This window comes from Dufourea novaeangliae, unplaced genomic scaffold, assembly GCF_001272555.1.
Source record: "Dufourea novaeangliae isolate 0120121106 unplaced genomic scaffold, ASM127255v1 scaffold310, whole genome shotgun sequence".
NCBI classification, from domain to species: Eukaryota; Metazoa; Arthropoda; class Insecta; order Hymenoptera; family Halictidae; genus Dufourea; species Dufourea novaeangliae.
Window position 1 is genome coordinate 38,420 of NW_015374199.1, and position 12,734 is coordinate 51,153.

The 12,734-nt window shown below is 37.3% G+C and overlaps 1 protein-coding gene across 1 annotated transcript; it reads right to left on the reverse strand.

Annotated features, from left to right (window-relative positions):
- Positions 1–3,981: 3,981 nt before the first annotated feature.
- On the reverse strand, positions 3,982–8,626 carry LOC107192276 (cytochrome P450 6k1-like). Its single transcript, XM_015581494.1, has 5 exons — positions 8,095–8,626; positions 7,066–7,437; positions 6,194–6,378; positions 5,197–5,485; positions 3,982–4,160 (listed from the first exon to the last, which is right to left on the reverse strand). The coding sequence occupies exons 1-5, from the start codon at positions 8,609–8,611 to the stop codon at positions 3,982–3,984; spliced, it is 1,542 nt and encodes a 513-aa protein (XP_015436980.1). The 5' UTR covers positions 8,612–8,626.
- Positions 8,627–12,734: the final 4,108 nt, after the last annotated feature.

The following is a 12,734-nucleotide window of genomic DNA, read 5'->3' on the forward strand; positions in this document are numbered from 1 at the left end:
GTGGAGTGTTGTGTGTTGGTGAGAATCTGTCTTTTGCCAAATTCTTGTTAAATATAGGGCTAGGTAGGCAGGTAGCATATTTTCTGGTGTGTGAATGTCCGATTAGACTGTAAGTAGGTAGGGGCCGGGGCAGGCTATCATATTCTCTGATGGGGTAGGCGTGTGTAGGTTTCGCGTGATAGTCCTGCTACCGGGATAATTTGTAGCGTCGATTCGAAACTGGTCCAATGTTCGCGGCTAATTTGCACCCGGGCGTATGCTTGAGAACTGTGGAGTGTTGTGTGTTGGTGAGAATCTGTCTTTTGCCAAATTCTTGTTAAATATAGGGCTAGGTAGGCAGGTAGCATATTTTCTGGTGTGTGAATGTCCGATTAGACTGTAAGTAGGTAGGGGCCGGGGCAGGCTATCATATTCTCTGATGGGGTAGGCGTGTGTAGGTTTCGCGTGATAGTCCTGCTACCGGGATAATTTGTAGCGTCGATTCGAAACTGGTCCAGACGGAGTATGCCGTCTGCTTCCGGTTTCGATTTCGATTCTTCAAATTCGGGAAATAGTTGTGTCGCGATCGCGGTCGGAACTATAGGATAGTCGAAACGAACGACCTGCTCGATTGCACATGTGGTACGATCATACAGACTCTTGGAGTCGTTGGTCGTCCACAACCGAGCAGCATGAGGGTTACAGGTGGGCGGACCGCCGAAGAAAAAGAAGAGGCCCAGCACAAACTGTGTACTCAAGAGGGCAGCAACGAATGGCTCTGCATCTTCGGATGTGGAGTCATTACTAAATATTTGTTCACTGTACTCGCCTGTATTTGTAGTAGTAGTTTGTATATTGGCCGTTATATCGGCCCAACGACCAGCAATATTGGGCAAAATCGTGGTTTGAATTAGTGTTGCGGATGAGACGAGATCACGGTTTGCATGGAATTGTAAATTTGCAATACAGATCATCGTGGTTGCTTAGAGAATAGTGTTGCGAAAAATCAGACCGTGTTTCCTTTAAGATTGTTTTTATATTTCAAAATAGTGTTGCGATAATGACTGAGCGTGATTGAAGTTATTATTTTTTTAATTAGTATTCCAATAGAGATTGGGTCGCGTCTGGCTTAGTCGTGCGATCTATCGGATGCCTAAAACCATTCCGGTACCATCGGAACCACAGAGCAGTTGTGTTCTGTATTATGAGACTAAGGTGCACGGAAGTTTCTTCATTAAGTATTTAATAAAATAGTGTAGCGAACAACAAGCACCTTCCGCGTTTCTCAACATTCTCCCGACAATTTATTAATCTTAAACGATTAATGTTGCCCACCTTAAGAGTGGTACTTTTTTAAAGTGAATTTTCTGTTCCAGGAATCGTCGTGGGATTATATTTCTAATTTATCAAAAAAAAATATGTATAAAACCGTATTATAGGACCCTTTTATACTTACTATATGTACTTTTACTTTTTTTTAGTGTCCGTCTCACGAATCATAGTATGATATACTTAAGCATCGTTCATTTAAACTTAGGTCCAGATCTGAAGATATCTCTTCGTGTGAAGATCATCTCAACATTTGTTTTCCCTCGAAGATCATGAGAAGATTTTTGTTCGTCCGAAGATCACATGGAAATTCCTCCTCACGTGACGATCATCATTAGGCCGTGCCGACTTAAAAAATAATTTGTTTCGTTGCACATGCCGTAACCGAATGGTAGGCGGTGTTATTGCGAGGGTACTGACTTGCAGTCAAAGTAGCCTTTTAGAAATAAATCGTGACAATCGGTATTACACTCGATAAAATATTGTAAAATTACCAAGCTATAATTACTTCACTTTGCTCGCGAGTTCTTTACGCGGACTTAGTATACGGCGCTATGGGGTGTAGGTATACTAAGGCTGTTTACCGATCCCTGTGGATTCTCCGGAGAATTCAGACATCGGTCGCGTTTTGCCTACCCTGGCGTAGCTGCATAAGTATATTTGGATTGAAAGATAATCGTGCCACATCTGTTAATCGCCTCTCGGGAGATTGGTGCCCTACAGCGGAGACGGTTACGGTCTCAGCTTCTCCCATCGCAGATCGGTGTCCATTATTGGCTCCGGCATACGCTTTGGTTGGTCGCTTGGGCTTTAATCGGTCGAGTCATTCACCAAATAGCCAGGGGGGATTTAAGGGGTTTTTTGTAACCAGGTTTTTGAAGGCACGTTTTGAATCGCGTATTCTTTACATTTTGCTCTCAGTTTACACGTTCATACAGTCACATGTTCATATATACACATATATTTTTATATGAGTTTTTATTAATATTTAAAATCCCCGTTGGGATTCATTTCTGCAATACATGATGATATCATATTTTAATTACATTACATATGCTCATTGAGTAAACTTATAACATAGTATGTTCATATATATCTACTGTAGTTTACACTTAATAATAGCTTGGTATTCGGTGCGTGAACGATATGATGCATGGTAACTCTATTCCGATAAGCCCCTTCGTTTGAATGTATGTTTCTGCGTTGCGATTAACTTAAGTTATTGTATCTGCGTGTGTTCGGCGCGAGCGTACTAAGATTTAAGTTGATTATAACGAGACTAATTGTAACAGGTTGATTGACGTTGAACATGTGATTCCGTCCATCTTCCTCGGGTCTCCATTCGCAGCAACCTCCACGTGGTGAGACCTGGGCAATCGTGAGTTCTTTACACGGACTTAGTATACGGCCCTATGGCGTGTAGGTATACCAAGGCTGTTTACCGATCCCTCTGGATTCTCCGGAGAATTCAGACATCGGTCGTGGTTTGCCTTTGTCTGGCGTAGCTACATAGGGTATAATAGCCAGGGGGGATTTAGGGGGCTTTTTTGTAGTCAGTTTTTGAAGGCACGTTTGAATCGCGAACTCTTTATATTTTGCTCTCAGATTACATGTTCATACAGTCACATGTTCATATATATATTTTTTTCTTTGATTCTTTATTAACATTTAAAATCTCTGTTGAGAGTCATTTCTGCAATACAAGATGATGTAAAATTTTAATTACATTACATATTCTCAATTGAGTGAACTTATAACAAAGTATGTTCATATATATCTACTGTAGTTTGCACTTAATAATAGCTTGGTATTCGGTACGTGAACGACATAATGTGTGGTAACTCTATTCCGATAATCCCCTTCGATTGAACGTATGTTTCTGCGTTGCGATTAATTTAAGTTGTTGAGTGTGTGTATGTGTGTGTGTGTGTGTAGTCGCATGTGCGTTGCGTGTTCGGTCCGAGTGTATATTGAGATTAATCTCTTTTTCTGTGTATAATTTGTTCACACCACCACAGATGAGGTATAACTGATTAATACAACCATGTTTGAATATCTATATTTTGTAGAGCAAACTTTAAGGAACTTGAATCAGTTCTGTTTAGATTTTTAACGAATCCTCAGCAGACCTCGATATTTAGTTTTCAAAATATAAATATGTTCCTGTTTGATATGTGAAACTACTAGTTATATCCTTGATTTATTTACACTTGCACTCTATTCGTTTTATTTTGAAAATTAAACAACCCTGATAGTTTTGATCTCCATTTGATTATTGTAATGAAGAAGAAGTTACAAGAATTTTCTAGCACATGCTGCAATTATCCGTTATTTCATATTTTCTGTTGTAGTGAGTATGTCTTCTCCCCAGAGAAAAAAAAATAGTGGCCAAGAAATATTACGATATAACTTATTTCTCCTCTTAAATATCTTATTGGGTTCAGAATAAAGTAGAAGACACATTGCATCTGACAAAAGTTTGTTCTCTTAAGTATTATACAGAGCCCTATAGATTATAAATGCATAAAATCTGCAGTCTACTCATTAGTTATTTTATAACATTGCTGAAATGGATCGGTATTAATTACATTTACAGATGTACTCATTATAATGTAAATTTTATAAATTAGTATATAAATTATAATAAATCATTAGATCTATATTTTGTATGATTTAACTTGCTATTGTACTGATCTTTCGGACATTCAAATGAATTCCTCCCAGTGCCGTCACGGTGAGTCCTTTTGGATCCATAACTATCGGAATTACAGTCTTCTCACAAGGTGTTACCTCGTATTTGCTCAACATTTGGACGAGTCCAAGCTTCGATTGCAAAAGACCTAGACGCATTCCTGAAATGTGATATCTGTGAGAGAATTGAGTTAATACTGAATTATTCATAAATTAATTATATAATTCATAACAACCCGTTTATGAAATTGGATAGTTTTGTGACATTCAAGATAAAAGAAACACCTTTACTCTCAAAGCCGAAGATAGATGGATAAATTTTTAGAAGACGGGTGGGTTTTTTCATGCCTTTTTGTATTTTCGAGCTAGAAATTTTATATAAAAAATAATTTAATTTTATACATCCAATATAGGTATACATTGATTGTTAAGATCAACTGAATCCATTTGGATACGTACTAGAAATTTTATATATTCATTACAGTGTTGTACTACGAAAAACAAACGATCCCTCTGGAGCCTAACAATAGGCCTCCCGTTCTCTAAAGTTTAAGACAAGAGCGCTCAACCTCTGCAAGAAGAAGACACATATGGTGCTTGCTCAACTTCTTTGGGCGTATTGAAATCACTAACGTGCCGTAAATTATAGTTAGTTGCCGTTTTATAACGGCTACAATTGTCGGTTACAAAAAAACTTGTCTGTAAGGGAATATGTTATATCGATAATGTGTAACGTAAATTGCCCTTGCAACAAGTTCTAATTTTGAAAATATGCGACACTTAGGATGTAGTATTTTTAAATCTTGTATTAAACAATACTCCTTCATCAGCAAGAATCGCGACTATTATTATACAGTTGGTCGTGTCACAGTATTGTAATAATTTAATGATAGTGTAGAATAAAATTCCATAAAAATCCTCGCTTTGCAAGATATTGAATGTTTTATCTGACAGTAATATATTTTGGAGCAGAACTTTGACAATTTCTGCAAAAACAGTTGCTGTTATGGAAGAAATAAATTGAACGGAAAGAATGTAGAACATTGCTAAGTACATTTTTTATTCGCATCATTTTTACATAGGCGGAACAGAGACCGTAAGAGTTTGTCTTTTTTGAAGAAGTAAGAATGATAATTCCAAAGATAATATGAAACAAGATGATTGTATGGTTACCTCGAAAGTGTATGTTTTACTAACCGATGCAATTGTGGGGTCCCTCGCCGAATGGGAAGTAAGTGAAATTCGGTCGTTTCTGCTTGTTCTCGTCGGTAAATCTTAATGGATCGTATTTCTCTGGATCAGGGTAGTATTCCGGATCGTTGTGTATTCCATTCATAGAGATGTACACTGGAGTTCCTTTTTCCAGCACTAGATCAGAGTCCGGAATCTTGTAGTCAGTCATTGCAATACGGTCCAGAAATCCCAGTGACGGATACTTGCGGAGGGTTTCTGAGACAACCATGTCGAGATACGGTAGTGTTATAATCTGCGAAGAAGACAGTTGTTCTTTAACATTTTCAGAGCAGTTGCGACCAAACAAATACAGGCTGATTCATAAATGCATGTTAATATTTCAGTAAGTAAATCTACACACTAATATAAGTAAAAAACGTCGTATGAACATATGTCCTATATACAGTGGACTCTAACTATATCGCCATGGTCAGAACTGTAGGGGAGTAAAATGGCAAAGAGTTCAGAGCCCCTTCCATGGTAAGTTCTATTATCATAGCGTCGGCCTCAGTGCCTGTGCAAAAGGTGGATCGTGCTGGTGCGCTGGCGTACGCAACGTGGTGGGAGAGTTAATAAAACTTACGTTTGTACGAAACTGATATTCATGGATTCATAGCAAACAATTACTCTATACATATACATTACGCCTTCGAAAGTGTAATATAACCAAAAGGGAGATTTGTTTTTATAAGGTTTAGTTCTCAAGAAAACTGAATAGGAATCGTCTAACGCCTTTGTTTCTTGCCATTTTCATTCATCATGTGCAATTTTCAAAATCGATTTTCTCAAAGTAAAAGCTGTGTGTAAGTAAATTTTATTTTACACTATGGACTTATTTGTGATTGTAGAATCACGTAATGTATGATTTACGGTTACATGACATGAATTGACTTTGGAGATTACATCAACTCTTAAGATATTTCAAATTAAGTTAATTCTATTTGACTATTAGTTTACGTACCATTTCATACGTAATTTTTCCATCGGTTTCTTCGAGAGCTTCCACAATCTCTTTCCTCAGAGTCCTCTGCACGTGCATGTCTAACGCAAGCTCGTAAAGGGTGAAACACATGAAGGACGAAGATGTTTCGAAACCACCGATGTAGAAGATAGCTGCCTGTGCCGCTAAATCATCACCGCTAAATTCTAAAACACGAATTGATTGAAAATGAGTCGGAAATGGCCAATTGTCCATGGTGAAAATATTGTACTAGGTGTTCAATGCAGCAATTAATCAGAAAAATTCTAGATTATGACTACGTCCTTTATTCATAAATTATGTATCCACAAAAGATAATGTTATTGATGCACCTGGTATATTAATACGAATAAGTCATATTCGTGTTCAAGGAATCCTTAGCGGTCGGTTTTTACCTGTTTTGAATTGAGCAAATCGGTAAATGAATGCTTCGTCACAATTTATTGAAGCTTTTCTTTTATTGCGTTTCACACACTCACATATAATATTCCATTGATAAATACAGTAAACAGTCATAAGTGTGAGACTAAAATAAATAACGCAACATTTAATAAAGCAAGAGAGAGAGAGAGAGAGAGAGAGAGAGAGAGAGAGAGAGAGAGACTACAATAAAATAAACGATATAATTGGTACTTGAGAATCATGTGTATGCAAGCTAATAATAATTATTGCGGTAAAGCTGATAAAACTAGTGGTAGGTATAAACTTGCTGTATTAAACTTGCACATTTAAAACAGTAGTTTCACGTGTACCACTCGAATGCAAATGAATTTGATCCGGATATGGAAATGCAGGCCAAAAATGTATGCCATGTTAAACTCAAAAGTAGACGAAGGGTTGAAAGTGTAACTTACGAAATCCACCGAGATCGCCTTCACTTTCGTGCTTTTGCTTCAGCTCGATCAAAATATCTATAAGATCGTTCCTTTTCTCTCCAGACTGCATTCGTTGATTAATCACATCCCAGAATACAGATCGAAGGAATGTAGTGGCCTCCTTCCCGAAGAATTTCGCGCCTGTATATTTGGTTAGTTGTGGCAGGAAGAATATGGTAAGAAATTCTGCGCAACGATATACAGTATAGTCGAATATTTTTCTGCCGTACTCTCGGAAAGGTACGTGAGAATTCTTTAATGAATTCACTTGCAAACCGAAAGCGGTGCTAGCAATCATATCTGTGGTAAAGTTCGCGCAAAGATCTTTCATTTCTAACACTTTACCATTTTCTGAAACAGATATTATAACATCATGACTGTCGATTTTATGCAGACTACTTATATTTTCATTTTTCTGACGAAGTAACAGCTGATGCTGTGATCCAATTACATTTTTGTTTTTAGGAGTTAAGGACAGGTTGCCGAATTTGGACAATGGCCTAGGTGGGATTACAACTGTAACTTGTCATGTGTAAACAATTTGCCCTGTATGATAAGCAATATATCTATGATAGTGGTGATTGTATCAACTAACTTGTTAGTATATAAGCCAGCGGTGGGCAAAGTTGACTTCCGGGAGCTAAAACTTGTCCCCACCACCGTCCACCGTTACCATGGAGTGACAGGGACAAGAGTCTGGGCTTCTTTGTTTCTACGAAGGCACACGGTGCGAAAGAAAGGTTGGAAGGAGAAATAGGCGCGTGAGGTGCCCCTACTATACATATTGTGTAGCATACAGCGTAAATTGCTTACACATTACAAGTTACAGTAGTGATCCAACCTAGGACATTGTCCAAATTTGGCAACCCTCTCCTATATGTTGGCAATTCTTCAAAGTAATGTCTGTTGGTCTTTAGGTACTATTATTTTTCTATCCACAAGAACAGCACTCATAGATAGAACCTTTACGTTAACATGAGATGTAGCATTAGTCAGATGAATACTAACGCAGCTTTTGTCCTTCAAGATGTTCGTCTAGATCGTTGGCGACCACAATCATCAGATCAAACATTTTCTTCAGTCTTCCAGTAGTGAAGATTGGCGTTAGCTTCGTTCTAAGTATCCTCCAGCTAGGATTTTTTATCATGAAAACGTTTGCATATCCAAGCCGGTCGGTTACATCCGGTGAAGCATATCTATCTTTAAAGACGTTGAAATCCTTCACCAGAACGTGCTTAATAAGTTCGGGGTCCCGTATTAAGAAGAATGGTTTATCGAAAATATAGAATCCCATGTAACGTAATCCCTTGGATTGATCGTACAGATCCTTCACGAAATCCGACGGTGATTTCTTCAATAACAAGCATTCCTTGAAATTTCCTAGGAACGGCGTCGGAGGAATTTCCATGATGCCTCTTTTTGCCCAGTATTTAAAATTCCGGGTCGCATACATATACGCGGCTACCATAAGAGATGCGAACAGTATGATGCCATCTAGTCCCCAGTACGGCGTCAGAAGCGCCATTTCGGATGAATCTGACAATGAGAAATGAAATTATTTATTACACCTTTTTGATAACGTAGTAGGGTAAGGGGTATGAATTTCTCCTCCGTGCCAAATTCTGTTCCCCATTTTATGTATAGTGTGAAGTGCAGCAGCATGATGGCAATTGTGTAAACTTATGTTCACAAGAAAAATTTAAAATTACTGCAATTTATCTAAGATAAGGTCTTTTTCATAAACGGTTCAATGTGACAGCTGCTTCTTGCGCGGATTTAACCACAATTCAATAATAAGTTAACTATTGTTTCGTTATCGCATGTAATAAGTTGATGTTATATTCAACGACTGAATGTCAGTTGGGTGTTTGGGGTCATACGATCCCTCCCTAGGAGGATAAAATGATCCCAGGAATCATTTTACCCATATGCTATATTATTATTTTTTTCTTTTAGTTACAACAATGCCCCGTCAGTGTGAAAGAAAACGAACGCGTGAAAGCTGTTTTTATTTAAATAAAATGTAATAAATGAAATGCTTTTTAATGTTCGTCGTATTTACTATCAGCAGGTATAAAATGACCCCGGGAATCATTTTATACACGTACATTACAAAATGATCCTTAAGTATGCCTTCAAAGAATTGTGAATAAAAAATATAATTAATCAGGTAGCTAAATTTTATTTAAGCCAATGATAAGATAGATAGACTAACTTACAAAAACTACTTTACTTTTATTTAAATAATGAGCATTTGTATTTTTTATATAAATTACACCTTAAAGGGATCGTTTTCGACACCTTTCCCTTACATTAGCCTTAACATACCAATGATGGGGAAGATGAATGATTTCGCGGATGCGAACGGCTCGGTCGGGATTCCAGGTCTCGTAAAGGCGGAGGACTCGCTCTTAACAGGGTCTCTGCACTCGCGGCACACGTTATCACCGTCTCGAAAGTAACACTTTTTACATTTCGTGGTCCAGTGGCTTACGAGACTCACCTGTTAGACTGCGCGTATTCACAAGGTCGCGTCGCTGAAGATGGACAGATCGTCGCGGAAATCGAAAACCGTTCAACTGAGTGATCGTTATCACTTAGCTCACCGTTGCGTGTAATTATAACAAAGCACCGAAAGCTCGACTGTGGAAGTAAAAGAAGCGCGGAAGAAGAAAAAAAGTAGGGCTCTCCGATTTCGAATGACTGTTTTATAAGTTCTCCCCACCTTTGTTGTGGAGTGTCGAAGGTGCGGTGTAGCAACAGACTATATTGCCATACTTCGAGAATCGTCGAGTCGCCGAGGCGGTCTTTGAAAACTGTCGACGAAACGCTAGACGTTTCCATTCTTTTAGACGGTGTCTCGAGGAAGGCCGATTACTCGTGTGGTTTGGACGTGCCGCTAAATCGACGGTTTTCGTTCGTCTTATCGCGAATGAATGTGAGACGCAAAATGTGCAACGATAAGATGTGCGTGAAGTTAGCCCCCCATTTTGTGAAAAATATAAAAATGATTGTTGTATTAGTTTGAACTGGGTTTGTACTAGAGATCCCTATTTCACGTATATTTAAATACACGTGTATTAACGTATCTGCATTTTGTTTCCTTATTCATTTTTAGGATACAGTTACTAATGTCCGAAAGCAAAATATAGTTATACAAAATAGATGTAAAACTAAATTTGAAAACCACTCCCATTGATAAAGGGTAAAGCCGGATAAGGGGATAAAACTGCCCTTAGACCGATTTGAACAGGCGTTATACTATTCGATAGTTTGTCAAGAAAAAACAGTTCGTCCCTCTATCTCGACCAGGAGGGTAGTAATAGGGAAAATTCGGATTACCGTTTTTTTTTGTTTTTCCTATTTATGAGCGTGCAAAAATTCTGTAAAATATATGTCTAGGATGTACGGGCTAAGCGTGAAATTACGAGGAAGCACGAAAACATGACGCTGAAGCATATGTGGACACACGTCCATTGTCCATGACCATGACAACATATTTCAAGGTCATTCAAATCAGCGAGGATCGTCCCATTCCGAATAATTACCGAAAATAATTGTTATGACTGGAAACATACCTACAATCTTCAAACATTCAAAGATTTGTCGAAAGGAAGGGTCATTGATCATCCGCAAAGGTACCATTGAATGCAGAAGATAATTTGTTATACCCGAATTGAAAATTTCTTAATTAATTGCGTGGTTCTTACCAGTTCTTCTGTACGTTGCACTGTTGGAACTGTCTCATATTTTCTATTCTTTTTTTGATTTTAGATACTGGCTATATTCATTTAATACAGCATCACCATACCGTCTTTTTAAATGAGAGCAGAACGTGTAGTTTATTCGTTCTTTAAGTTCAACACGGTTTGGCTGACATGTAACACGCACGGGAACTATTGCACTGTCACTCGATTTAAAAAAATATCCCATCTAAAACAACGTTACTTGACGAATATAATTAGAATTGATGTAGAACAGACGTGTACACTGTACATCAAAACACTACTGTAGTACAAGCTAAAATTCGGCACAATAAATCACTGACGGCCTAATAGTTGAAAATTTGAAAGGTTTCAAAAGAGGAGTTTCGTAAATGGAATTTTTTTATAATCATTTCTTTCGAATCTTTTTCGGGTTATCGGTATTTTTTTAGCTGGGAAGCGTATACTTTTCTTTATTGCATCTTGCAGCATGTGTTAAGATGCATTCACATATGTATGTTACCATCTACTTTATAATTCCTGGTTTCGAAAAATTTGTAGTTTTTCCAAGGAAGGATCTCTAACTGTTTATTTAATATCGTTGTGAGCCGTAGGTAACATCATGTTATTTATTTTGTAAGTATATGGCAATGAAAGACCTTCTATTGTAATATGCAAATAATAATCAATCTCCATCGTGTTCATGATATTTTATCATGTATACCACATTTACAATGTAACATTTGAAGCATGATAATGCATATATACACGCAAGTCTTTTTACAAATTACATAATATAGTTTTGTAAAGAAATACTTATCTCTACTTCGTCTGTATGTTCTTTAAAGGCAAATTTACATAATGGAAGTCGATGCCATATTGAGTTATCAAGATAATAAATCTAGGTCTGGGTTAAGTTACGATAGCTAGCAAAAATTTTGTCGCTTTTAAATGAGACCAAAATAAATCAATTAAAATGAAACCAAGGTTGTCATACCATTTGCGAAAAATCCTGTCATTAATTTTTTTACTTCCTTTAACTACAGTGCATCATCCGATTTCTCATATCCTTTTGTAGCAGACCTTTACAGTTTCGGCGTTCCCTTGCATTTTTGCCTACCAGGCTATAACATCTGCATGGCAGAGGTTCAGGGTAGGTTCGAATTACGTCGCCGTCTTCCCAAGTGCTTGAAGGAGAACTTTCTCTTTTTCGGGAAATTCCTGGGAAAACGAGACATGTGTTTTCTCGGGTAACCATGGGAAGACGGTGGAAACAGACAGTTTGGGACAGAACATCGTCAACCGTCGAACTGTTAACAACGTCTCATACCTCATAATTTCATTACTTTTGTATTACTTATTTTTTATCAACTGTTTGGTTTTGTTATAGTTTCGTTATTGTTTGTGATTGTTTAGTTCTTGTTTTTGTTTGAATAAAACCTTTATTCTTGTTAGTTGGTGCACATTTATTTTAAAGACACACCCGTGGCTATCCTAAACTTTATTTAGTAATTCTTTGGGTTATCGATAACATCCTCCAATTTCTAAATATCGTTCCAATAATGATCGATGGAACAGTTACTAAAAGCAGTATAACAATTTCCTTGTTTTTCACTATGTTTTTATGACACTTTTATCAATCGTTTGGTGAGGTTTATAGGTAATAATGAATCCAAACACGACAATTTTCGAATAATTTTAGATGATGCTATTGGCACTGACGAATAACTCATTTCGAAAAACTCCTTTAAAAAAAGTTATCATCAATGGGAGAGTCGTTGGAATAAGAGTATAAACGCAGAAGAGGAATATTTTGAAAAGGATTAATTGCTTGTACAGTTATCTGATACACTTTGCTTTTAACAGAAACATTACTGGTATTTATTATTAATACACTAACATAACATTCCAAATCAAATTTGTAAATGATGTAGTTAGGATTAT

What these genes read in the sequence shown, in the direction of transcription:
- LOC107192276 (XM_015581494.1), bottom strand. Translation starts at nt 8,611, where the DNA reads ATGGCGCTTCTGACGCCGTACTGGGGACTAGATGGCATCATACTGTTC. An exon ending in TCTTGAAGGACAAAAGCTGC is followed by an intron (nt 7,438 to 8,094) that starts GTTAGTATTCAT and finishes TATCTGTTTCAG; the next exon opens with AAAATGGTAAAGTGTTAGAA. An exon ending in AGGCGATCTCGGTGGATTTC is followed by an intron (nt 6,379 to 7,065) that starts GTAAGTTACACT and finishes TTCGTGTTTTAG; the next exon opens with AATTTAGCGGTGATGATTTA.